At 36.5% G+C, this 26,592-nt stretch overlaps 1 protein-coding gene across 1 annotated transcript in view; it reads right to left on the reverse strand.

The window, feature by feature from the left end:
* Window positions 1-3,605: 3,605 nt before the first annotated feature.
* LOC132419216 (ubiquitin carboxyl-terminal hydrolase 9X-like) overlaps window positions 3,606-26,592 on the reverse strand; it is a 145,878-nt gene continuing 122,891 nt past the window's right edge. Inside the window, exons 33-45 of the mRNA XM_060003206.1 lie at window positions 22,918-23,091; window positions 19,937-20,078; window positions 17,830-18,574; window positions 17,320-17,443; window positions 16,327-16,552; window positions 15,661-15,790; window positions 12,365-12,550; window positions 11,738-11,958; window positions 11,565-11,653; window positions 7,727-7,883; window positions 7,362-7,574; window positions 6,886-6,981; window positions 3,606-6,192 (exon numbers count right to left, since the gene is read on the reverse strand). Of these exons, the coding sequence (XP_059859189.1) occupies window positions 6,055-6,192; window positions 6,886-6,981; window positions 7,362-7,574; window positions 7,727-7,883; window positions 11,565-11,653; window positions 11,738-11,958; window positions 12,365-12,550; window positions 15,661-15,790; window positions 16,327-16,552; window positions 17,320-17,443; window positions 17,830-18,574; window positions 19,937-20,078; window positions 22,918-23,091 (2,641 nt within the window). The 3' untranslated portion in view covers window positions 3,606-6,054. The remainder of the gene's footprint in view (window positions 6,193-6,885; window positions 6,982-7,361; window positions 7,575-7,726; window positions 7,884-11,564; window positions 11,654-11,737; window positions 11,959-12,364; window positions 12,551-15,660; window positions 15,791-16,326; window positions 16,553-17,319; window positions 17,444-17,829; window positions 18,575-19,936; window positions 20,079-22,917; window positions 23,092-26,592) is intronic.

The raw sequence follows: 26,592 nt of genomic DNA on the forward strand, positions 1-26,592 counted from the left end.
TTTAACTCATACTTTACCTCTGGTGGGAGACTGAAAGGATACTTTGTGAAGCCTCCCTTAGATCTCCTGGGATAGCTTTTACTGGTTTGCAGTGCTTGTACACAGAAGCTGAAGGCTCTGCTAATCAGTCACATCTGTAAATTTCTACAGAGGATTGCATTTGGTGATTACACTCACTAAGCTGAAAGTTTCTGGGAACTATATAACCCTGATCCCCTATATCCTCTAAGCAATGATTAAGTATGTAGGAGTATTCAAGTTCTTATCCCTTGAAGCAAGGCAAGACAGTTTGTGAGGTATAATTTACACTTCAAAGCTCCTCCTGGATCAAGCTGAGGCTAGCCTTCTGAACCCATGTCCCAGCTGGCTTTTTCTAGTTTCCCCTTTCTGCTTCTTTCATTCTCTTTCAGGTTCCTCTTGAGAGTCATTTGCTTAAGAATTGCATGTTGACCTCTGTGTTTAGATAATGCTGTCTGTGGCAAGGGTCCTCCCCACCTCTGCAAACCTAAGCACTTGAGTCCTGCATGTACATATACACACAAAGTACATAATTTGTTTAGCTCTCAATTTTCACTCTCAGAAAACAGTGCAGTGATTACAGGTTTACTTCTCCCTGAGAGCAACCTAATGAATGTTTTCTTCACTCAACATAAAATGACTGAGACCAAGCACACTTTATCTTGAAGTTCCAGTGGAAAGGAGTCACATGTGCTATAGCTAAAGGGCTACAGAGAAAGGCTTTTGGGACCTTACACTAACTTGCATAGCAGGAAAAATGTTTTAAAATAGCACACTGTCTATGGATCATCACACTGAAGCTAAACTAGCAGAATATATATTCTGGTGATCCCTCTGCCAGATAACAGCTGTCTTAGTTCAACCTACTATGACACAGAATGCATTACTTAACAATAGACATTTATTTCTCACAGTTTTTGAGGCTGGAACTCTGAGATCACAGTGCCAGCATGGTCTGCATTGGTGAAGGCCATATTCTTGATTTACAGATGGATGCCTTCTTGCCATCCTGTGCCCACATAGTGGAGAGGGACCTGATTCTTTCACATTTCTTCTTACATTTCTTCTCCCATTCAAGAGGGCTCTACTCTCATCACCTAATCACCTCCCAAAGATACTACCTGCTAATACCATATCATTAGGGGAGCACTATACATCTTTAAATCTGGCTATGGGTCTTTTAAATGGGGGCTAGAAGAATCCTCTCTGGCATTCTGACACAGTTTGATGCGAAAAGAAAATGCCAGGGAGTTAATAACCCAGGGTTGATACTTGCCCAATTCACAATGGAATCCAGTGGACAAATACTTTTCTCTTCCTTGTACGCTGACAATCATGAGGCCCATTCTACAAGCTTCTCAGAAAGAAGATCACAGGGACACCAAACACTAGTTACCCATAGTAACTAGTAATGGATTGAATTTTCCTCTTGTCTCTTAAATACCATTCTAGGACTTCCCTATTGGCACAGTGGTTAAGAATCCGCCTGCCGACGCCGACGACATGGGTTCGAGCCCTCGTCTGGGAAGATCCCACATACCGCGGAGCAATTAATCCCGTGCGCCACAACTACTGAGGCTGCACCAGAGCCCACAAGCCACAACTACTGAGCCTGCGTACTGCAACAACTGAAGCCTGTGTGCCTAGAGCCCGTGCTCTGCAACAAGAGAAGCCACCGCAATGAGAAGCCCGCGCACCACAATGAAGAGTAGCCCCTCTTGCCATAACTAGAGAAAGCCTGTGCGCAGCAACGAAGATCCAACACAGTAAAAATAAATAAAAATAAATTTATATAAAAAATATGCTTCTACAATGTCAATGACTAAAATGGTCTCATAATGGTTAATTTGAGGATGATTAGAGATCATGCCCCAATTTTAAGCATCAAATGAGCAAGTCTGAAAGAATTCGTTTATAATAAACTTCCACATGGAGGCATGTTTTATTCTATATCATGAACATGTTAGGAATTCCAGAAGTTATGTATAATTCCTATCCTAATTTTGATTTCCCTAGGACTGTCTTTTGAGAAACTCTCACGGTGATCCTAACTGTAATGTTCCATATGTATTTAATTCATTACTGATGTCCTGATGTACAAAAACACAGCAGCTACTGTAACAGGGAAGAGTCAATTCTGACTCCATGTTGGATCTGTTTCTTTTACTTTTCGTTTGCTTTTGTTATAATCATTGTCTATAGCTGTAAGCATCCTGCCTTAGGGATCTCTATCCCTCTGCCTGAATATTAAAGTGCCTTTGTTCAGCTCACAGAGAGACACTCTGACCCTGCTCACCTGTGAATGGCTGCAGAAAAGAAGAAATTAACACATTCCCTCTTATTTTGCGGGCGTCTCACTATTGGGGCCTCTCCTGTTGCGGAGCACAGGCTCCACACAGACTCCGACAGGCAGGCCCAGTGGCCATGGCTCACGGGCCCAGCCGCTCCGCAGCATGTGGGATCTTCCCGGACTGGGGCACGAACCCACGTCCCCTGCATCGGCAGGCAGACTCTCAACCACTGAGCCAGCAGGGAAGCCCGACAAATGGCTTTTTTACTTTACTTCCTCACCTCCTCTCCCTCTCTCTGCTATAGAAGAAACTGGCATCCAGATCCCAATATGGTGTTTCAGGGACCCTAGTTCTCCATGTTCTTGGTCTGCCGGCTTTCCAAATAAAGTCGCATTCTTTGGCTCAACACCTTGTCTCCTGATTTATTGGCCTGTAACAAATTTGGCTTAGCCAGCCAGGAGCCTCGCTGCCTGTGGCTAGCTGGTCCTGGTCAGGCGATATTGGGGCAAGTCCCTAGCAGCTGCCGGGACCATGTGTCCTGAGGATCTTCCCTTCAAAATTCCCTGAAGCAGCACTGGCTACCCGAGCCCTTGGCAGTTGGAGCAAGTAACCGACAAACTTACCTGATAAAAGGCAGATGTATTATAATTAAAAAGTTAAAAGTAGGATCTCTCTGGCTATCTTAAATTTCCTAAGGTTACAGAAAACCTAGAATACATTGATTATATATATATAATAGTACCTATATGGAGTAGTGGAAATAAGTACCTTCTCTTTTAATTACATTATTTCTTCTTTGTACAATTCCAGCTAGAGGCCTCTTGTAAAAAAAATTTCCTATCAATTCAATTAAAGTACCATCAAACTTGTTTTGTTAATTCTTACAAATACACTCAACTTTCCTTATTTGTAGATTCTATATTTCAAATTTATAATTTGCCTACTCAATAAAATTTATTTATAACCTCAAAATCAATACTCCTGGGCTTCCCTGGTAGCACAGTGGTTGGGAATCCACCTGCCACTGCAGGGGGCACGGGTTTGAGCCCTGGTCCGGAAGATCCCACATGCTGCAGAGCAGCTAAGTCCATGCACCACAACTACTGAGCCTGCACTCTAGAGCCTGACAACAACAACTACTGAAGCCTGCGCGCCTAGAGCCCATGCTCCAAAACAAGAGAAGCCACAGCAATGAGAAGCCCATGCACCTCAACGAAGAGTAGCCCCCGCTCGCCACAACTAGAGAAAGCCTACGCACATCTGTGCGTAGGCTTTCTGCTACAGCGAAGACCCATAGCAGCCAAAAATAAATAAATAAAATAAATAAATTAAAAAAAAAATCAATAGTCCTGTGGCTATTCAGTCATCACAGAGCAGCAAAAATGTTTATGCATCTGATATTAATGTTCCCAGATAAAGGTGGGTCACGATTTGCCTTTATATTTCCCCTGCCATACTATAAAAAAGGCGTCATTTTCGGGGTATTGAGTGGCACATTCTCTTCTTTTTTTCTGATTTTTGGTTATGATTTTGCTATTTAAAATAGACCCCAAGTGTTTTAAGTGCTGTGTAGTGTTCTTAAACACAAGAGGTCCGTGTCACTTTGAGAACTTATGTTTTCAATAAGCATCATTCAGATGTGAATCTTATAGTTCTGCTGCCCTTGAGTTCAATATCAAAAATATATATTAAATAAAGTATCTTTGAACAGAAACACACATAAAAGAAGATTATGTATTGATGGGTTCAAAAGTACAACCAGAGGCTTGCAGGGTCCTAACCCAGTACTTCCCGTACATCAGTATTTGTTAACTCAGTGCTCATGGCAACTCCTTCTAACATAACTACTGTAAATAACAAAGACTGACCACAGAAATATGCCCAAAGCACAAGACTACTTACTTTAGGAAATTTAAAAATTAACAATACTTGTTTTTCTTTTCTGTAATTCCTGTATGGTAAAGGGCAAAAAGCAAACCATTTTAAAAATAAAAACTCAACGTGTCTGAAATGCTAAATTCAGTGCATGTCAAGGCATGCTATACAAAAAATTAATTTTATTGTAGTCTGTAAAAAGAAAACAAAAAGAGGAACAACAAACAAAAACACAACACAGGACAAAAGTCTTCTTAAATCAAATTCTATTTGTGTGAATTCAGCAAAATAATTTCTATAAAACAAAACAGCAAAATATTTAAGTAGTATCGGATGGGCTGTATTTGCTTGCAGGGATATTTGGTTTTTAGATAGGTTCCAAAATATTATGCACATTCAAAAGTTACCAATTCTTTTTTTTTTGCGGTATGCGGGCCTCTCACCATTGTGGCCTGTCCCGCTGTGGAGCACAGGCTCGGCATGCACAGGCTCAGCGGCCATGGCTCACGGGCCCAGCCGCTCCGCGGCATGTGGGATCCTCCCGGACCGGAGGCACGAACCCGAGTCCCCTGCATCGGCAGGCGGTCTCTCAACCACTGTGCCACCAGGGAAGCCCACCAATTCTTTTTTAAATATAGTATTTACTCACAAGTTTCCTGGAATGCTGAAACAAATTTTTATTCTAAAATAGTACTTCAGAATTATATTAACTTGAAATTTATTATTTAATTAAACTCACAACAATAAGAATTTTGGAATGGAAAAGAAACTGGGATAATCTTGCTCTCAAGTAAAATAGTGATTGACAAGAAAATCATCCAGACATCTTGGTACAATGGTATTTCAAACTACTGTGGAACCCTGATGATGTCCACTTCATCAGGCTGCAGTTGAAGCAAAATTTTAGAAGGTTCACCTAATAAACTATACCAAAAAACAAAACAAATGCACCAAATACAGTCTTCTCTTACGCTCCCCACATTCTGGTATGGCAAAATTTTACATATTTATTTTAAAATCTTAAAATTCTTATTATCAATATTTTCACATTCTGTATACCACCAAAGAGACTGAACTGTCAAACATTAAATATGAAGAAAATATATGTAACCAAAAACTGCTTGTTTGTCACATCTCCCCTTGTTTTATTTATTCTTGGTATAAGAAATAAAAGCTCTGGGCAATACAGCTGTCACTTTGAGGAAACTGCTGTCATTGAGGTAAATGTGTCCTCACTGGCTACACAAACTTAGTGTGAAGCCAAGCTAAATGTTATAGCATTACTACAGCTCTAAAGTGATTAATGTATTACCAGAATAAAAAGGTAATGAAAAATATGCAGAAACAGTGTTATTACATCATCAATTTTCAGATATCTTCCATGTAATTCAAAGCCTAACATGGCTCCAGTAACAAGAGTTAACAAAAAGCTACTGGTGTGATTGACATGAATGGCCTCTTTCAATGTTACCTTTTTTCTTCTTTATTCTGGTAAAGGATTTGATCCAATTGCCACAAAGCTGAACATACTGGTTGCCAAATGCAGCAAACAGAAAAAATTATTTTTTTGTAGAACTCTGACATTCATCAAAAAAATTTTCTTGCCTAAGAATTAACAGTCAAACATTAATATATTATATACACCTCTGCCATTTACATATTGCTATCAGCCATTTATTACAAAACATTATACACTTTCTCCTGCAGGTGGCTCACAAACTGACAGCAAATTTCTGCAGATGAGACAATGAATCAACTCTTCATTCCATGCTGAACAATTTCTCTAGTTGTAAATACTAGCCAAATATAGAAGTTTGGACTGTAAGGCCTAAGTGCCTGGTCTTAAAGGAACCAGTTAATTATGGGAATTTCACTGATCCTTCATTTGAGATGAGGATACTTCTTCATTGCCTTCATAATTTTCTTGTGGTCGTTGGCTAGTTTTCTGATGGTTGTTCAAGTGATGTGCTGCTGGCCCTGTATATGGCTGTCCATGCACATGATTATTCTGAGAAGGTGAAACAGATCAGCATGTCAGACTTTTCAAATTAAAATAAAAAATCATGGTGTAAAGTCTGTCTAAAAGTAGACATGAGTCCTTTTTCCTTGGGGTGGGACTCAGCAATCTCTGATTTTAACAAGTGCCTTCAAGTGATCTGAGGGACATTAAATTTTGGAACCACTGACTTAAGATGTGAATTAGTCTCGTTTATGGTTTAATTGAGGACAATCTTTCCAGAAACTTGTTTTTGAATGAAAGTTTTTTCAGATAAAACTTTTTCATCAGTTATCATTCTTTCTTTCCATCTACTGAAGTCAATCAAACTGTTAATTTTAAAAGACATTCTTATTGCAACTTAACATTGCATAGAAGTAACCAAGACACTTCTATTCTTAATATTATTTCAATAGTTATTAATTTTATGTTAATAAATCACACATTTTTATTAAATACTACAGCTTTTAGTTCAAGAGGGCTGCCTAGTAGAGAAAGAAAATACTACCAGGTTAGTCAAAACATGCTATTACATGACCCCACTCCAACCACTCTTCTTCTTGTCAAAGTTATTCTAGATAGTCCCTTTACTACTTTACAGTCACAGGTAGTAAGTTACAGAATATGTAAGAAAAATAAGTAAATAATTTTTAAGTAAAGCACAAAAATTTGGGGGATAATGAAAAGAAGCAAACTCCTGTTCACCTGTTGATAGTGAGATCCAGATGAATGAGGATATAATGGCGCATCTTCTGGTGGAGATGATTCATGCTCATCTGGGGCATCTTGGTCATCGGGCTCCTAATAGTAAAATATTTAAAAGAGTTTAAGAATGTGATTATAAAGCAACTTTAAATTTATTTTTATTCTTTAGGAATAAATTTTTTTCAAATCCGTAAAGCTGACCTGTTTAACATGTTTTCATTTACTGCAGATAATTCACAATTAGAGAAAAAGTTTGATTTACCTAGATATATGAGTTTCAGACAATTTCACAGAAATTTCTCCAAATTAACTCTAACAAAGGAGTCAGCATGCTTCTTTGATTACTTGAGAACAACCAACACTAAACGTTAAAGCCAATAAAACTGCATGACAAAATTTTTTACCACTGGCCTATAAAAAATTACTTCTCTTTCTTCCATTTTTATCTGCTGCCCATTAGTGGTTTTTTTTTTTACCTCTTCTGGACAGAGTTCACAAGCTTTTGCCAGTGTCATCCTAGCACTATGTGATCTCTCTAAGAAATAACCATTTGATGTTTCATTGCTTTGCACTGGAGGAGACCAATTATTGTAAGTGTATTGAGGATTCCCAGTGTATGGTCTTCTTTCAAGTTCATCTCCAAGCCATTCCACTGCCCAGGTCCACTTTCTTTTAAGATCTCCATTACCCTTGAAAAGAAAATAAAATTGTTTATGAAAGAATTTGGAATAATTTTTATGTTAGCTTAAAATGCTGACGCCAAACTTTCATGATTCTTTTCTTACAAAGCACCCCTTATTATGATTCAGGTTGTTTCAAAATTATAAGAAAAAATTCTCACCTGTAATATTTGGTAAGCAACTGGACAACTGCTAAAGAGAGCTACCATACATTTTATACACTGGTATGCTCTTTTTTGATAGTGATTCTTAGAGCGCTGGATAGTATCGAACAACCCATCTCGATCATCTGGGATTCCTTTAAGTGCATTATGAATTCTAGAAAAGAACCAGATACATAAATTTGCGGTATCTCTTAGCTAACATTCTGGAGCCTACTGACTGCCATTCAATATACAATTTTTATTTATTTATTTTTATGCGGTACATGGGCCTCTCCCATTGCGGAGCACAGGCTCCAGACGCGCAGGCTCAGCAGCCATGGCTCACGGGCCCAGCCGCTCCGCGGCACGCAGGATCCCCTGGACTGGGGCACGAACCCGTGTCCCTTCCATCGGCAGGTGGACCATCAACCACTGCGCCACCAAGGAAGCCCTCAATACACATTTTTGATGTAATTATCTGATCTATTTAACTCTATAGTTAAATTACTAAGAAGGTACCATTAGTAAACCCACTTCATGGATGAGAAAACGAGTACGGAATTCAAACAGCTAATGTCACATAGCTAGCAAGCTGGGGAGCTAAGTATGACTCAAGAGTCTGAAGTCCTATGAAATTATTATCAATTTGAAATGATTTCCCTATACTGTAATTTAAATGAACAATTAAGGATACTAATACTAAATTGTTCTCATTAAAATTAACTATAAACTATGTCTTCATGAATGCCTCGGCTGAGAACACATTTACTTGTAGTTAGAGCATTACTTCAAGGCTGCACTTCAGAGTATAAAGTCTAGTTTCTATGAAAGTGATATAATCTGGCAGTACAAAATTAACTTGAATTCTAATCAACATGGTGGGTAAAGCCATTTTCACTGCCAAGAACTGGCTGAATTGGTAATGATCAATGATTTCATTTCACCTCTAGCCAAACCTCAACATAACATTTTATATAGCCAATGGAGTCCTGTTCTCCTTAGTAGCCAATTAAATTTATGGGTAAAAATGTGCCTTCTGTAGTATCAGTAACTGAACATGAAGTATCTAGAAAAAATTCTCTTGCATACCATTTGTTTTACTTAACAGAATATCATTATATTCCAAACCAAAAGCATGGCTTTTTCTTTTGTTTACATGTTTCTTTTGCAGTACATACATTCATATAAATCTTGTTCGGAAAATATTTCAGTAATTTTTCTTTTTTTTGGCTGTCACACTTGGCATGTGGGATCATAGTTCCCTGACCAGGGATTGAATCCACACCCCCTAGCATTGGAAGCATGGAGTCTTAACCACTGGACCTTCACAGACATCTGAGTAATTTTTCGAAGTCTCATCATTCCAGACAAAAAAATAACATGCATAGGCACTGTTTAGCTGGAAACACTTGTAGTATATATTCTATTTTTATTCTTTAGTTTTAATTGATAACAAAGTGATACTCAGTATTTCTGCCACATCACCATTAATATCAACTACTTTTTTAAGCCATTATAATCGATATTGTTTTTGCCCACTTTATTCTGTTGCCAATGACAGTGCTTGGCACAAAGTACACACTTTGTAAATATCTCTTAAGTACTGTTTATTAAATAAACCAAATGGTCATTTTACAAAACACTTCACATTTAAGCTAATAACAATCCCATACTAATTTGTTCACAAAAGCTCACTATTGTGCACATTAACGCAATATTTATACCTTTACTATTATCACTTCCTTGAGTGAAACTAGAAGGCTAGGATAAGACTGATGAGTTTAAAGCATCTGTAAGAAGTCACACGGGGACTTCCCCAGTGGCACAGTGGTTAAGAATCTGCCTACCAATACAGGGGACATGGGTTTGAGCCCTGGTCCAGGAAGATCCCACATGCTGCAGAGCAACTAAGCCTGTGCACCACAACTACTGAGCCTGCATGCCCAAACTACTGAAGCCCGCGTGCCCTAGAGCCTGTGCTCCGCAATGAGAGAAGCCACCGCAATGAGAAGCCTGCGCACCACAACAAAGAGTAGCCCCTGCTCTCTGCAAATACAGAAAGCCCACACACAGCAACAAAGACCCAACACAGCCAAAAATAAATTAATGAATTAAAAAAAAAGTCACACAGTAAATAACATATGCTTAAGTTCTTTAGAAAAATAATTAATGAGTAAAAATTAGATCCTATTAAAACAGACTCTAAAAGTATCTAATTCTGTCAAGATACTGAAATAGGTACTAAATAATAAATGAATATAGGTTGTAACAGTTTTGTTTCATGGTAATTTGTTTCTGGTTAACACTATTTTGAAAACATTGATTTTGATTTTCTGGAAATTTAAGATGCTAAATTAGTTGAGAATTTGAAAATATTAATTTAAGAAGTCTAATGTATTTCCAGTCCCCCTTAAATACCTGATTAAAGTGATTTATCATTAAACACTGTGTTCTACAAATTTATTAAAAACTTAAAGTCATTTAAATTTTTTCATTTCTATTATTTATTTAAAAATTAAGATTTTACTGGTTGTTTTGAGGATCAATACACAGACATTTCAATTTGTACACAATTCTTAACATTATGTACCAAAAACCTAAAATATCATGTAGTTGTGATTCTTTTAACAGTTATTCCAGTGACCTTCCAGCTTAAAATTTGGAGGCAAATTTTCCTTAATAGAATATCAAGTACCAATAGCTTCATATTATAATTATTTATTTATTTATTTATTTATTTATTTATTTATTTATTTATTTTTGTGTGTGTTGGGTCTTCATTGCTGCGTGCAGGCTTTTCTAGTTGCAGTGAGCGGGGGCTTCTCTTTATTGCGGTGCATGGGCTTCTCACTACAGTGGCTTCTTTTGTTGTGGAGAATGGATCTAGGTGAGTGGGCTTTAGTAGTTGTGGCACGCGGGCTCTAGAGCACAGGCTCAGTAGTTGTGGTGCACGGGCTTAGTTCCTTTGCAGCATGTGGGATCTCCCCACACCAGGGATGGAACTTGTGTCCCCTGCACTGGCAGGTGGATTCTTAATGACTGCGCCACCAGGAAGTCCCCAGTATCTTGAAATACTGACATGTTGTTATATCATAAGTCCCACTAATTCACAATTTAATATCATACACACTACATACTCAAATTGTCAATCGTTCACAGCACATTAACAAAGTTACTAGGAAAACTGGACTACCATGACCAAAGATGTTACAGAGTGCCCAAAATTCTGACGGTCATTTTCACATTTTTCTTTTGCTTATTAGAATGACTAATAGGTGGCAATATGTATACATATAAGTCCCTGTGGGGAGAAAAGTGAGGGTCAAGTGGTAAATTTGAGCCACTAATTCTATATCAGTATTCTTAGGCTGAGTTTTACTGCAAAGAACACAGCAGAATTTTGGGAAGAACTCTGAAGGTCTGCTGGTAGGTAGGATAACCTTAGGTCAAAAAAGTTACTGTTGACTCCTCATATACTAATAAAACTTCTAACAGGCTAAGGATTATTGTTAAATATCTAAATGTTACTTAGTGTAATGAATTAAAAAACAAGCATATGTAGTCCTAAATTACTATTAATGGAACTTAAAAACTTATCAAAAGCCTATATTAGTCTTAAGTTAAAAAAAGTGAAAAACGTTAAGTACAAGGAAAAAGAATAGTAATAAGCATGAAACTGCAGTTTTAAGAAAAAATAAAACTGATACGGAAAACATTCATTTTTTTATGTTATATTTTTAAGATTAAGCATTTAATAGAAATTCAAGAAGTAAAAATATATTCGGCTACTAGAAATGTCAGTTATTTCTAGAACCTAGAAAAATGTAATTATTGTGGTAGCAAAAAGTGTATCCACCTGTGAGTCTGCCAAGAATCCTCTATTAGTAAAATCTGCAGAAGTAGATCCAAATATGGCCGTAGTTCATAGGTGTATGAATACGCAACCTAAAGACAGGTAAAACATAACTGAATTTCTTATTTAAAGGAATAGTTAAATTACAGGCACATCAATGTTTATTTTCCTTTAACCTGCCAGAGAAGTTCACTGAGGACAGTAGACGAGAACTGAGGATTCTCCCAGCAGCAAAACCGAAGCAATTTGATGGTTTCCTCTGAGTTACTGCAGTCTTCAATAATTTTCTTCACATAACTTGTTCTCACAAATAAAATGTCTGCCACATTTTGCTGAATTGGCATTATAGGCTGTGATAAATTAGGGTCACCAAAAGGACTGGGAAGAGGGGGATTACCTAGAATAGATTTGTCATCAATGAAAAGACAATACACTTCTTTGCAAAACTGCAATACTAAATTTTTTATTAAAAACAAAATTATAAATTAAATGTCCTAAGCACAATAAAACATTCATTAAAATGATCAGATATACTAAGATGTAAAAATATAAATGCTGACATTGAAGACAAAAAAAAAATAAAGTTAAAATTCTTACACCATTTCATAAATAAGGGATTTATCATAGTAAGTGGTAAATTTTGAAAAAGGTCTCTTGTAAACATGTAAAAAAGCTAACGGTTTAAAAACATAATAAAGCATATAGTCTTTTACTTCATTTTTATAAATGTCAGGATTTTAATTTAGTACAAAAGCCTAGCATTCCTTTTAAAGTACTATAAATAATGGAACATTCTACTTTACCACTGATTGAAGACTGCATTCTTGATGAGACATTGCAACAGCGGATCAGCTGAGACACTACTGAGTATAACTTGCCTAATTCAGCATACTGATATTTGATTGGAGGACCTGGACCTTCATCTAAAGACACAAGCATAAAGGTAGCAGGTACACTCAATTTCAGAAGCTGTGTCTTTTCTGCCACACCTGTAAAAAAGGGACAAGAATAATGTTTAGGAAAAACAAGCAAAAATAGTAAGAATGGAAGGTTCTGCTTTAATAAAAAAGTAACTATGTATAGCTGCTTACAATTTTTATTATTAAAGCTCACCTCCTTTGATTAGACTGCACAAATACAGATAAAACAAAAAATACATTGATTTAAAGTAAATTAAGAACAATTGTATTTATTTTTAGCTGCATTGGGTCTTTGTTACTGCACGCGGGCTTTCTCTAGTTGTGGAGAGTGGCGGCTACTCTTGGTTGTGGTGCGCAGGCTTCTCACTGAGGTGGCTTCTCTTGTTGTGGAGCGCAGGCTCTAGGCGTGCGGGCTTCAGTAGTCGTGGCATGCGGGCTCAGTAGTTGTGGCTCACAGGCTTAGCTGCTCTGCAGCATGTGGGATCTTCCTAGACCAGGGCTCGAACCCTGCATTGGCAGGTGGATTCTTAACCACTGCACAACCAGGGAAGTTCCTAGTTAAAGTAAATTTAATTATTCTAACTGTGAAGTAGTGATCATGACTCTGGCTTTCCAATTATACTAAGCCCTAGAGAAAAGCACACTTCGTAGGGCCTAGAGAGACCAGTGGAGCCTAGATATTGTCTCTCAACAAAATAAGGGAAGATGACAAAGACAGAAACTATGCTAAACAAGAAACAAGATAATCTACCATCTTTTTTTCTGTAATCTACCATCTCTTTTTCCCCTCTCTAGAGAAAAATTTTTTGGGAAAAAAAGCCTAAATTTCCTGTTGCTTTGTTTTCTAATTTTTCCATTCCTCATTCTCATTTTAGTTTCTCTCCCAAACTTGGTTTGAAGCTAAAAAACAGTTCTCAAATTTAACTATTTCCTTGTTCTTGAATCTTTTACTTGGGATTCTGTCTCTTCCATTTTCTATTTCCTCTCTCCTTCTGTCCGTCCCTTCTTATTTCCTCCCTTTTCTATTTCTTACTCTTAACTGTGGATTCTTTTTTTCTAGCTTTTAGAAGATGTTTTCCCCCGAAGTTCTCATTCTACACTATCTCTTAATACTGCTTACTTTCCTATGACTAAATATATAGTCATTATAGAATTTATAATCATTCATACAGATGACTCCAAATTTTGGATGTATGTATCTCACTGTTTATTGGAGTTCTTTTCTAAGGTGTACAACATACTTTTAAAATTTAATCTGCCTAGATAGGTTCCTATTCCTAGGTTTCCTCTCAGTAAATGGCAACACAGCTCTCTTAGTTCCTCAAGTCACACCTTGGACATACGTCTTTTCCCTGCTCCATTCATTCAAATATCCAATCACCAAGGTCTGCTGATTCTCTCATAAAAACTCCTAAATCTTTCAAGTGTTATCCTCCTTATTGCCCACTCCATAACATAAGGCAATAATTATATCTGTCTATAGATAATACTACAATCTCTAGTCTTGTACAACTGTAATCCATTCTACACTATAGCAATTGTAATCTTTTTTTTTTTTTTGGCAAGTGTAATCTTTCTAAGGTAAACCTTGCTAAAAATGTTATAATGGCTCTCAGTGCCCGCACAAGACCTGCAAAAAGAGCAGGTCCATCACCTATCTCAAATCTTGCACCAGATCATGTCACACAGAAAAACGTTCATATTGTCCAGTGAGCCAAGTCATGTAATGTCAAGTCTTTGCATCTACCGTTCACTCTGTTTACAAATTCCCTGCAACACGTTCTCCAACAAATTTACTGTGTTTTTAACAGTCTCTTCAAAAAGTGGTGCTGGGAAAACTGAACAGCTACATAGAGAAGAACGAAATTAGGACATTCTTTAAAACCATTATACAAAAATAAACTGAAAATAGATTAAAGGAATAAATGTAAGACAGGATATTAAAAAACTGCTAGAGGAAACGAAGGCAGAACATTCTGACATAAATCATACCAATATTCTTTTGGATCAGTCTCCTAAAACAAAGGCAATAAAAACAAAAATAAACTAACGGGACCTAATTAAATTCAAAAGCTTTTGCATAGCAAAGGAAATCATCCACAAAACGAAGACAACCTCCTGAATGGGAGAAAATATTTCCAAATAATGTGACCAGTAAGGGGTTAATATCCAACATATACAAATAGTTAACACAACTCAACATCTAAAAAACAAGTCGATTCAAAAATGGACAGAATTGAATAGACATTTTTCCAAAGGGGACATTCAGGATGCCAAAAGGCCACAGGAAAAGATGCTCAACATCGCTAATCATCAGGGAAATGCAAATTAAAACCACAATGAGATACCACCTCACACCTGTCAGTATGGCTATTGACAGAACGATAGCAAATAAACGCAAGAATGTGGAGAAAAGGAAACCCTCCTACACTGTTGGGAATGTAGATTGCTGCAACCACTATGGAAAAGTTTGGAGGTTCCTTAGAAAACTAAAAACAGAAATACCATATGATCCAGCAATCCCACCCTTGGGCATGTATCTGGAGAAAACCATAATGCAAAAAGATACATGCGGCCCAGTGTTCATAACAGCTCTATTTACAACAGCCAAGGTACGGAAACAACATAGATGTCCATCAGCAGAGGAATGGATAAAGAAGATATGCTATGTGTATACAATGGAATAATACTCAGCCATAAAAAGAATGAAATAATGCCATTTGCAGCAACATGGATGGACCCAGAGATTATCATACTAAGTGAAGTCAGACAGAGAAAGAAAAATACTGCAAGCCACAACTACTGGGCCCACGTGCCACAACTACTGAGCCCACGTGCCACAACTACTGAAGCTCGTGCACCCAGAGCGCATGCTCCACAACAAGAGAATCCACCACAATGAAAATCCCGTGCACCACAACGAAGAGTAGCCCCTGCTCACCGCAACTAGAGAAAGCCTGCGTGCAGCAACGAAGACCCAATGCAGCCAAAGATAAAAGAAAAAAAAAAAAAAAAGAAAAAAAAATTTATACAGATAATCTGCAATGGATTTCAAAGGTAAGTATGGAATAACTGCTTCTACTTTAGAAGAGGTTAGTTCTCAACACTGCAATAAATGCTTTCATCATTTATTATGTAAATACAAAGCAACACATTAAAAAGAATATGAAAAGTCTTACCTAAATTGGCATACATTACAAACAGATTGAAATACTGCTGTAAATGACGGCCATGTTCCGAAACTTCCCTTCTCAGGAGATTTAATACTGCTCTTAGTAAGTGATCGCTCAAGCTTAAGTTATCACATGCCTGTGAACCATAATTTATTATTTTATCAGCAACAAGATATAGAAAAGTATACTTCTATTTGCATTAAAAGGGTATGTTTACACAGAGGTTATTAGGCAGAAGTATCAGGTAGGAAATTATTAAATACATTTGCTTTTTGGGAAATGAAATATACAGCTTGGGTAGATTTCATTGCATATGTTTTATACTGTTTTTAAGTGTCAGATAATAATAATAAAATAAAAACCACTTGGAGTTTTATGCTAAAAATGCTACTCAACAAAAGATTTAAATTTAGCCATTATAAAATTAAACCTTAACTGAACATACAGAATCTGAAGACTCAGTACACAGATGCAAGTAACTGAATAAATAGAAATAATTTTCCTTATATTTTAAAGTGCCCAATAATCAAACATTACTGTGAAGCAATTTTAACTAGATGTGTGCAACCATTTCATATATGTCAAACAAATGCATATGTTTACTGATTTCACCTGGGAGAAAATAGAATTTACATTTAAGTATTTCATAATTAAAGAAAAGCTTTTGATTACCTGACTAGAAGGTCCTGGAGATGTGAAAGATGAAGGACAAGGCCCATCTTGCAAAGAAAAATGTGCAATAAATACTATAAGTTTTGCAAATGCACCCCTCACTTCTGCACTAGGGCACTCAAGAAGGTATTCAGAGAAACGATTTGAAACATTGAAAAGGACATTATGAGCAAACCAAAAACGTACGTTCTTGCTGTGACGGAGTAGAATGCACAATACATCATACCTAAAACAGAAAAATATATGATTTTTCATATATTTTCATTTTAGGTGCTTCCATTTTAACTACTACAGTGAACCAACAGGCTTCTGTGAACCAAATAAAGAGGAAAGAGCTCTACAATTAATGTTCTTAGTTGTTGCTGTTGTTTTTTTTTTGGCTGAGCCGCATGGCTTGTGGGGTCTTAGTTCCCTGACCAGGGCTTGAATCCGGGCCCTTGGCAATAAAAGTGGGAGTCCTAACCACTAGGCCAAGGGGGAATTCCCGATTATAGTTGGTTTCAATACAAACTTCAGCCCTGTGACCTGATCTAGTCCCATAGTCACAAAATGAATTAAATGAGACCTGTATATTTAGGTGGATACAAATCTATTAATAAACTCTTTCTGATCCAGTGATAACTCCTTAACATCTTCTGAGAGATGCTAAGAACAGTTGTTAGGTTAAGGTATTAAAATGTCTTCCATACTTTTACAATTATAAACTTAAGACTATAATCATTTAAAAATCCTCTACCTTTTTAAATGTAAGCAGATTCCATGTAGTAAAGATATAGAATATAAATAACAGAAACAGGAGCCAAACATTGAATAATAAAAGGCACATTAAAATTAAGCATTTTAAATACCATTTCTCTCAACATTACTACCAAGATTTTTATCCTATATTTAAAATTTGAAGTAAGATTCCCACAGTTAGGGGTAAATAAAGCAACACAATAATGAACCATACCGACTCTAAGTACAAAGTAAATAAAATTCAAAGCCATATACCAATCACTGGCAGGGCCACGAACTATTTTCTTGGTGTGAAATCCAGTGGTAAAGAGGAATCTAGCTGCAAGCTGAATACTAATCATAGTGATTTCTTCTGCTTCAGGCAACAAGTGATCTTGTCCTTAAATAAAAAGCACATGAACAGTCAAACACACTTTTGTTTAAATGTGTGTAAATAAATGCTCCATGTTTAAAAAAAACTTTTAGTCAAAAAGTAAACTTCAGCACTTACCTTAGCACTTAACCAATCCATGTTTCAAACTAATGCTTAGTGAAAACTCCCATAAGTTAACAGCTCTTCTATGTTTCTAGATACTGACTATTCAAAGGTATGGGTATATTAAATACATGACTTTAAAATAACTGGCAATGAATATGCTGACACATTTAAAACAAAATGAGTCTAAATAATTTTATGAAAAAAAAGAAGGTAAAAGAATGCTGAAGTAAAGTACTAAATACATATTGATACTTGATAAACTTCTAAGTTAAATTCCAGAATCTTACCTGGAGCAGGGCTTAAGTAAACTCCATTACACGTAAGCAGTTTTTTCACAAATTGAAAATATTCTAAACTGTACTGCATTCGGTTGTGCATGAACTGCACATTTTGTTTCCACACACTTCTCTCAATGGCTGGTGACATCTGATAGGGTTTTGTGATAGTTAGTTCTGATATATATCTTATCATTTCATCATCTTGGTCTATTGTGTCCATTCGTTCATAAAGGAGTATATAAGCATTCCACCACCTTTTCTGCCTCCTGTATGACATGCGCTTCATCATATGATCAAATACTTCTCCCATGTACTCTCCACCAAAACACTGATTTTTCATTTCTTCATCATCATCCATTTTACACTCTGTTACATCTCCATCATCAAATTTATACCAGCGATTTCTCTCCCCATCTTTACCATTCCTCTGAATGATGTAGGAATAATAATGTCCACCACTTGCTTGACCACTGTGTACAAGCACCCCCACAAGTCTGTATTTTGTGCTACCTGCTGTCTCACATTCAGATTGCTCATTCTGTTGTAACAACTGCATCTCTGGGTTTACATCATCTCCCTCCAGCTTTTCAACACCTGATACTGTGTAAGGTTCCATGTCCAGCTCTCGTGGAAATTCAAAATAATCATTGAATTTAATTGCACATTCTCTTTCCCAGTCATAGTCAAATCGTTTCAATTGAATAGCAAGAACAGGAGGCAATTTTTTAATTAGCAACCGCTTTACTGTATCAACCTACAATAAATGGTAAATATTAAGTGAATGTTCTTCTATAAGACAAATAAAACAAGAATTTTAATAATACAATTTAAAACTTTATGATCATCTAAATGTATTTACAAACAGATAAATGATAACATAATCAAGATCATTCATCACTACTTTTTCAAAATACTTATAACCAAGCCTAAAAATATGTAATCACTTATCTGTTGCAAACTATAAAAATCAGTGATATAAAAACAAATAACTGGGCTTCCCTGGTGGTGCAGTGGTTGGGAGTCCACCTGCCGATGCAGGGGACGCGGGTTCATGCCCCGGTCCGGGGGATCCCACATGCCGCAGAGCGGCTGGGCCCGTGAGCCGTGGCCGATGAGAGGCCACAGAGGTAAGAGGCCCACATACCGCAAAACAAACAAACAAACAAAAAAACCTAATAACTACCTGGCTCCACACTCCCACTGCTAACTGATGTTACTTTTCTGACCTTTAGTTTTATGTTAATGAATAAAATCTGCTGTAAGCAAACTGAAGAAATACTGTAAGCAATAATATGCTAATATATATAGCACTTAGTGACAGATAACATGCTAAATGCTGCATTTAATCCATACTACCTTCTGAAAAAGTGCTACCAAGGTTTCTTCTTTAAAATGCATGGATTAAGAGTGGCAAGTTGTATAAGAAGAAACTGCCCTAGCAGAAACTGTGTCAGAGCTGTAGGTATGGCTTTAGATGACACAATCTAAATGGTGTTTAAAATCAAAGCAGTTCAGGTAATAACTTGGAGATGAGAGGGTATGGTGGGCCCAGAAAAATATTTACTACTTATCATATATTATGTATTTTCAAAGACATGTTATAGTTCCATCTCACAAAACTGCTTAAGTGGCCACAGATAAATTAGTTGGGGGGATCTAAAAATTAGATCTGATCTTTAAAACTGCAAGTAGTTCTGAAAATCTGCTGTAACCAAATAAAATAGGCACACAGTTGTTCTAAAGTTTAAGAATAAGCTAGAGTATGAAAGGGAAAAATATTTTCTGTTAGCAACTCTTCAGGTTTGAAGAATTCAATGGCAATGTGTTTCAGGGCAAAAATGGAAAGTTACTGTGCAACTTTTAAACTACAAGAAAAAGTGATGTTAAGTTATTGTGACTTCTAAAATTAACCACCCAATTAAAAGGACTTTTCCTAATTTATTATTATTATTATTAGTTTCTTTCAATATTGTTTCCTTGACAAATCTTTTAATCAGTTATCATCTTGACTGCCACTGTAGCAAAGCAGAGGTAAAATTTGAGATTGAAAACAATTTTGATGTCTTCCAGCTATGTTAAATGCAATCATATTTACTAAAAAACAAACAATACATACCTTTTTATCACATTTTTCACAACGATACGCATTTGCACCTTCCAATAAATCTCCTTTGATATACTGTTCCAAAGAATCAAGAAGGTTTTGGTGATTTCTAATATCTACATTCAGAGTTGTAAAAGATTCTTCACACTCGTATCTAAAGACATTATTTAAGAAACATTAAAAGGATTTATTCCTCAGGTTTCTAAACACTGTCGTAAGTTGTGAACTTGACAAAAAACACATTTGCAGTATTTACTGTACCATGTCAAATGCATTAGTCACAGTGTTATTTGTAAGTAACAGTTGTCTTTCCCTGGTCATTTACTTTGTACTGGGCAATGTATCAGAGTCTTTAAACACAGTATTGCTTACCTTCACCTTCAGAAAAAAACCTGCTAGAGATATGTTATCTGTTCCTCTTTTACAGATACAGAAACTGGAGTGGGGGTGGGGGTGATTGTGAAAGAGGTGACAAACAGATTAATATGGGCCAGTTTACTACACAGAGTGTGATTTGAAGCCAAGCTTGTCTGGCCTCACTGCTTAAGTTCTTTACATTCTTTCACACAGCTACCTTTGTTATTTAAGTAGTAGTAATTCATGGCAAGGTAAAGGTAAACATTCATCAAGTTTAGAAAAAAGGCTATTTATGAACTGAAGTTTTAAATGTTCCTCCACTTGTGTAATACAGAATAGCAACTAATATTTTGGCACTTAGATGACAAATTCTAGCCTAATGTACAAGTTCAACTATCCAACATACTTGTATGTCTCTAGTATTCGGTTCTACAGAGTCATAAAACAATTTGTAAAAAGAGTTAAGTGATGTGGGATGGAGTGAGCAACCCACATTGTGATGATTTTCTACAAAAGGGGCTTTCAGGAATTTCTGATGACACACTAATAAACTCAAAAACGTTTCAACCATTAAATCTACTGATCCAACCAATATATCAAGAGTACCTGGGAATCCCCTGGCAGTCCAGTGGTTAGGAATCCGTGTTTTCGCTGCCGCAGACCCGGGTTCAATCCTGGTCAGGGAATTAAGATCCCACAAGCCCCATGGCATGGTCAAAAAAAAGAGTGCCCGCCATGTGTAGAGCATAGGGGATATTATGTTTTAGACAGTCCTTCATATTTAGAAACTTGTAAGTCAGAAAGACAAAACACAGAAGTATTTATGAATGGCTTATTACACGTTTCTCTGTGATAAAAACCTGTCCACAGAGGAGAAAAAGGTCTTAGGAGATAAACTGAGATTAACAGTTTCTTTTGCAATTTGGGACACCCTAATAAAACAATGTTCTATAATACTAGAAAGACTTGAGACTCTTACATACTCCTAAAATGTCTAGTAAGACTAATTTTGTTGGAATGTGTACTTCATTTGCACAGGACACTTCCATTTGGCAGAGCAAAAGAATTCACAAGTAACTCTGACTAAAAAAACTGAGGACTGATAAGAACACATGACGAAGAGTTGGATTTTTATTGTTCACCTATGTAAAATATCTTTCATAAGAATACAAAGTTGGCCAAGCTAGGTGAATAAATGACTCCCCCATCTTCCAAATTAATGGTGCTATAACATGGTAAGTTTCTCATTTACGTGAGATTACCTTTCCCCAACTCATTTCCCTAATTTCAAAAAAATCTGCTTTATCCACTACACCAAACTAATGTTTACAGGATAACACAGTGGCTTTTATTTTAATTAAATTAATTAACTTTTGGCTGCACTGGGTCTTTGTTGCTGCACATGGGCTCTCTCTAGTTGCAGCGAGTGGAGGCTACTCTTCATTGTGGTGCGTGGGCACCTCATTGAGTTAGCTTCTTTTTTTGTGGAGCATGGGCTCTAGGCGCTTGGGCTTCAATAGCTGTGGCACGCAGCCTCTAGAGCAGGCTCAGCGGTTGTGGCACATGGGTTTAGTTTCTCCATGGCATGTGGGATCTTCCCAGACCAGGAATCGAACCTGTGTCCCCTGCAATGGCTGTTGGATTCTTAACCACTGTGCTACCAGGGAAGACCCTAGAGTAGCTTTTAGAAAATACTATCTTATTTTGATTATTTGGGTGAGAAAGAATTTCCTTTCTGTGTTATGTGAATGTGTAACAAGAAGTCCCACACAATAGGCATGATATGAGTGTCCATCGTTAAACCTTCTGAACTATTAATACTAATAACCAAGAACTCTTTAATTATTTTCATTAGGAACCCATAATAAATCAATCTCTTCTAATTTGCTCCAAAACACAGAAAAATGTCTTGTCAACTCTTGGAAATGATCTGATGTGCAAACATACCTAACATATCTCATGAATGGTAATCGATGGTAATTTTAAATTTCTACAGAAAATTCCAGACCTACCGGTTATCTTCTAAAGTTACTGTTTGTTTGCTTGTTTATTTATATATATTTTAAAAAGGTGTTGGGTAACTAACTGAACTCCAAACACCCAGGGAAGTGTGCTATAGATAACTAACATTTAATTAGTGCTTACTATATGCCAGGTTTCATTCACGAGGATTTTTTTTTTTCTTTGCCGCTCTGCCCAGCTTGCAGCATCTTAGCTCTCCAACCAGGGATCAAACCTGTGCCCTCTGCATTGGAAGTGCCGAGTCTTAACCACTGAACTACTGGAGAATTCCCTAAAGTTACTGTATTGTAGACATTTCAATGATTACTTTCATTATAACAGCCAAGTAAATATCTTTATAATAACTGTAGATTTATGAAAAAAATTCCATTTTATTTCCTCAGATATGAAAAAAATGTAAGAATGTAAGAGAAAAATAATGAGATACGGAGAGTAACAAGAACTAAATGCTACTGAAAAAAAAACAACCCACAGAACAGTGGGGTATAGCATGAGAATGTAATATTTGGTACTCTCTGCTTTCATACATATGTATTGGTAAAAATTTTATTTATACTATTAAAAAAAGAAAGACCCATATAAATTACATATTAAAAATGTCAATTAGCATTTACCTATGTGGGCAGCCTTGGCAAATCTTCTGATCAGCAAAGGAACCTCCCAGAACTTGACTTAGCACAGCTGGATGTCCTAAAGCTTTTAAAGCTTCATCTAAACTATCCACCAAAGAATTAAAAAACTCTAAGGCATCGTGTTGTTCACGAAGATTAACAGGTTCACCCCAAAGCCTAAGAGAAAAAAACAGAACAAATTGTAGTCTCCATCCCCAGAATATCTGTATTTTATTTTTCTAAACAACAAAAATGACAATGACATTAGAAATGTAAGTTGAGGCTTTATCCATTTACACAGGAAGCAGAGGTAAACGAATGCATGTTATGTATTGGGTGGCTATAGTAATGGAAGTGAAGCTCATAGTAAAATTGGTACTACAGTGCCAGGTACTCAGAATGGTGCTTCCTTTATGAAGCAGTATAGTCATGTATTTTGAATTCAAGTAAAGACAGCATTAACATGAGAAGGAAAACAGTCTTATATAGATGTTGTAACGACTACTTTGTTATTTAATTCTGCTTAAATTTGGGGGGCTATATTGCAAAGTTCACAACCATTTTTTCCTAACTAAAGTGATTTTTCCAAATGAAAATAGAAACATTTGCTCTGTTCTAGAGTGAATGTATTTTCTGTAATCTGAATGGACTTAAAACTTAAGCCAACCAAGCCTTTCAATTGTGTACACAAGATGAGAACCACTGCTGTAAAAGCCAAGTCATGCTAGGAGATCTAAAACAACATCTAATCTAATATTTACAGAATAATATACCTAAGAGAATAGAAATACATTCATTTTTAGCAAAAGACAAGTCAAAATTTTAAACCTGCTAAGGAGGTTTATTTTCTTTTGTGTGTGCTTTTACAATTTAAAAAATTGCCTACTGATTTAAAAAAATTAATTTTAAATTTACATAGAGTAACATTCAATCTTTTTGGAGCACACTATGTGATCTTTACAAATCACAGGCAGTTGTGTAACCACCACCACTATCAAGATACTAAACCGTACCTCAATTCCCCCACCAAATTTTGCAATGCTACTACGTCAGTAGTCAAACCCTTCTGGACCCCTATTTCCTTGAAACCAACTTTTTAAAGCTTCACAGTAACCCAATCAAAGTACTCTTTTTTGAAGTTACATGAATTTGTTCTCTTAACTTTTTTTTGTTTTTTTTTTTGCCGTACTCGGGCCTCTCACTGTTGTGGCCTCTCCCGTTGCGGAGCACAGGCTCCGGACACGCAGGCTCAGCGACCATGGCTCATGGGCCCAGCCGCTCTGCGGCATGTGGGAACTTCCCGGACCGGGGCACGAACCCGTGTCCCCTGCATCGGCAGGCGGACTCTCAACCACTGCGCCACCAGGGAAGCCCCTCTTTTAACTTTCTTTGTATTAGTGATTATAGTTTACTTTTTCCTACCATTTTATAGTTTTTAAAAATTAATTTTGAGATAATTGGAGAAATCACCTATTTTATTGCTTTACACTCACATCAGCAATAGGTGACCCATATTCTTTGCATCCTGGTCAGCACTGAATGATCTCATCCTTTAACCTTTTTTTTTTAAAATAAATTTTTTTATTTATTTATAGCTGTGTTGGGTCTTTGTTGTTGCTTGTGGGCTTTCTCTAGTTGTGGCGAGCAGGGGCCACTCTTCATTGCAGTGTGTGGGCCTCCCAGTGCAGTGGCCTCTCCTGTTGAGGAGCACGGGCTCTAGGTGCATAGGCTTCAGTTTGTGGCACGTGGACTCAGTAGTTTAGGCTTGTGGGCTCCGTGGCACGTGGGATCTTCCCAGACCAGGGCTCGAACCCATGTCCCCTGCATGGGCAGGCAGATTCTTAACCACTGCACCACCAGGGAAGTCCAACCTTTTTGTTTTTTGGTCGTACCACTATGATTTTAGTGTTAGCCCAAGAAACCACTGCCAAATCCAGTGTCATGAAGCTTTTCCCCCCACTTTTTCTTTTAAAAGTCTTACAGCTTATCTCTTATGTTTAGGTATTTGGTCCATTTAGTAAAGGTGTAATGATGAAAGACTCAAACCTACCCTCCAAGATCAGGAATAAGGGTAAGGATGCCTGTTTTCTTCACTTTTATCAATACAGCACTACAAATTCTAGTCAGACCAAACTAGGCAAGAGTAAGAAATAAAGGCATCCAAATGGGAAATCCTCCAGAGTCAACCAAAATCTGCTAGAATTTGGCAAATTCAGTGAAGTTGAGAGATTTAAAAATCAACACCTAAAAATCAGTATAGAGGGTTATTATTAATGCATACAGAATTTCAACTTAGGAAGATGAAAAAAGTTCTTAAGATGGATGGCGGTACACACAGTATGAATGTACATACCCAGTGCCACTGAACTATAAACCTGAAAACATTTAAAATGGTACATTTTTGTTTCATACATTTTACCACAATGTATGACATTGTAATGTAAAACAATTAGTAAACTGGAGTAAAAAGAAAAACAATTAGTAAACTGGAGTAAAAAGAAAAAATAGGTAAAAACAATTTCATCAAAATTTAAAGTGAAAAGACAAGATGGGAAAAAAATATTTGTAAATCATTTATAATAAAAACCTAGTATGTACAGAAAGAACTGTTATAAAACAACAAAAAGACAATGTGTACTTGAATACACATGTTCCTCAACAAAATACACAAATTGTCAAAGTCCAATAGACATATGACAGGATGCTCAACATTACTAGTCATTAGGGAAATACAAATTAAAACCACAATGATAAACCACTTCATACCCACTTGAAAGGCTATAATTAAAAATAACAAAACAAAAACAAAAAAACAACATATACCAAAAAACCAAAACCTAAACAACACAAAACCCCCACATATATTAGCATGCATGTTGAAAACCTGTAACCCTCATACTCTGCTGGTGGGAAAGTAAAATGGTATAAGGGATGTAGAAGAGTTCAGTGATTCCTCAAAAGGTTAAACACATAACTGCCATATGATCCAACAACTGCACTGCTAGATACATATTAAAAGAAATTTAAAAAATGAAGTTCACACAAAAACTTATACAGTATGACTGCTCATGGAAGTTCTGTACTATTCACAATAGCTAAAAGATGGAGACCATCCAAAGATCCATCAATTGATGAGTGCATCACCAAAAATATGGAGTATTCATAAACAATGGATTATCAATCAGCCATGAAACGAAGTTCTGATACATACTAGAATATGGATGCACCTTAAATATATGCTTAAAGAAACTATACCCCATATACCATACTGTGTGATTGAATTTATTTAAAATACTAAAAACAGGCAAATTAGTACACAGAATGCTATTTTTTTTTTTTGGTTGCAAGAAGGGGAGAGAGGGAATGACTCTTTAATAGGCATGGGAGTTTCTTTCTGGATGATGAGAATATTCTGGAAGAAGATAGTGGGATGATGGTACTAGTGATCATACAAACATTCTGAATGTAATATGTGTCACTGAACTGTATACTTTTAAATGGTTACAATGGTGAATTTTATATTATATAAACTTTGCCAAAAAGAAAAAACACATTAAGAGCACACTTTGTGTCTCTTAATGATTATAGGTAGTACAAAAGTGCTGTGAGCTTTCCACCATCGTATGGAGGGAGTGAGTGTGAAGACAAAAATCATAAACATATCATATTTAAGTAGAC

This window comes from Delphinus delphis, chromosome Y (assembly GCF_949987515.2).
Source record: "Delphinus delphis chromosome Y, mDelDel1.2, whole genome shotgun sequence".
NCBI classification, from domain to species: Eukaryota; Metazoa; Chordata; class Mammalia; order Artiodactyla; family Delphinidae; genus Delphinus; species Delphinus delphis.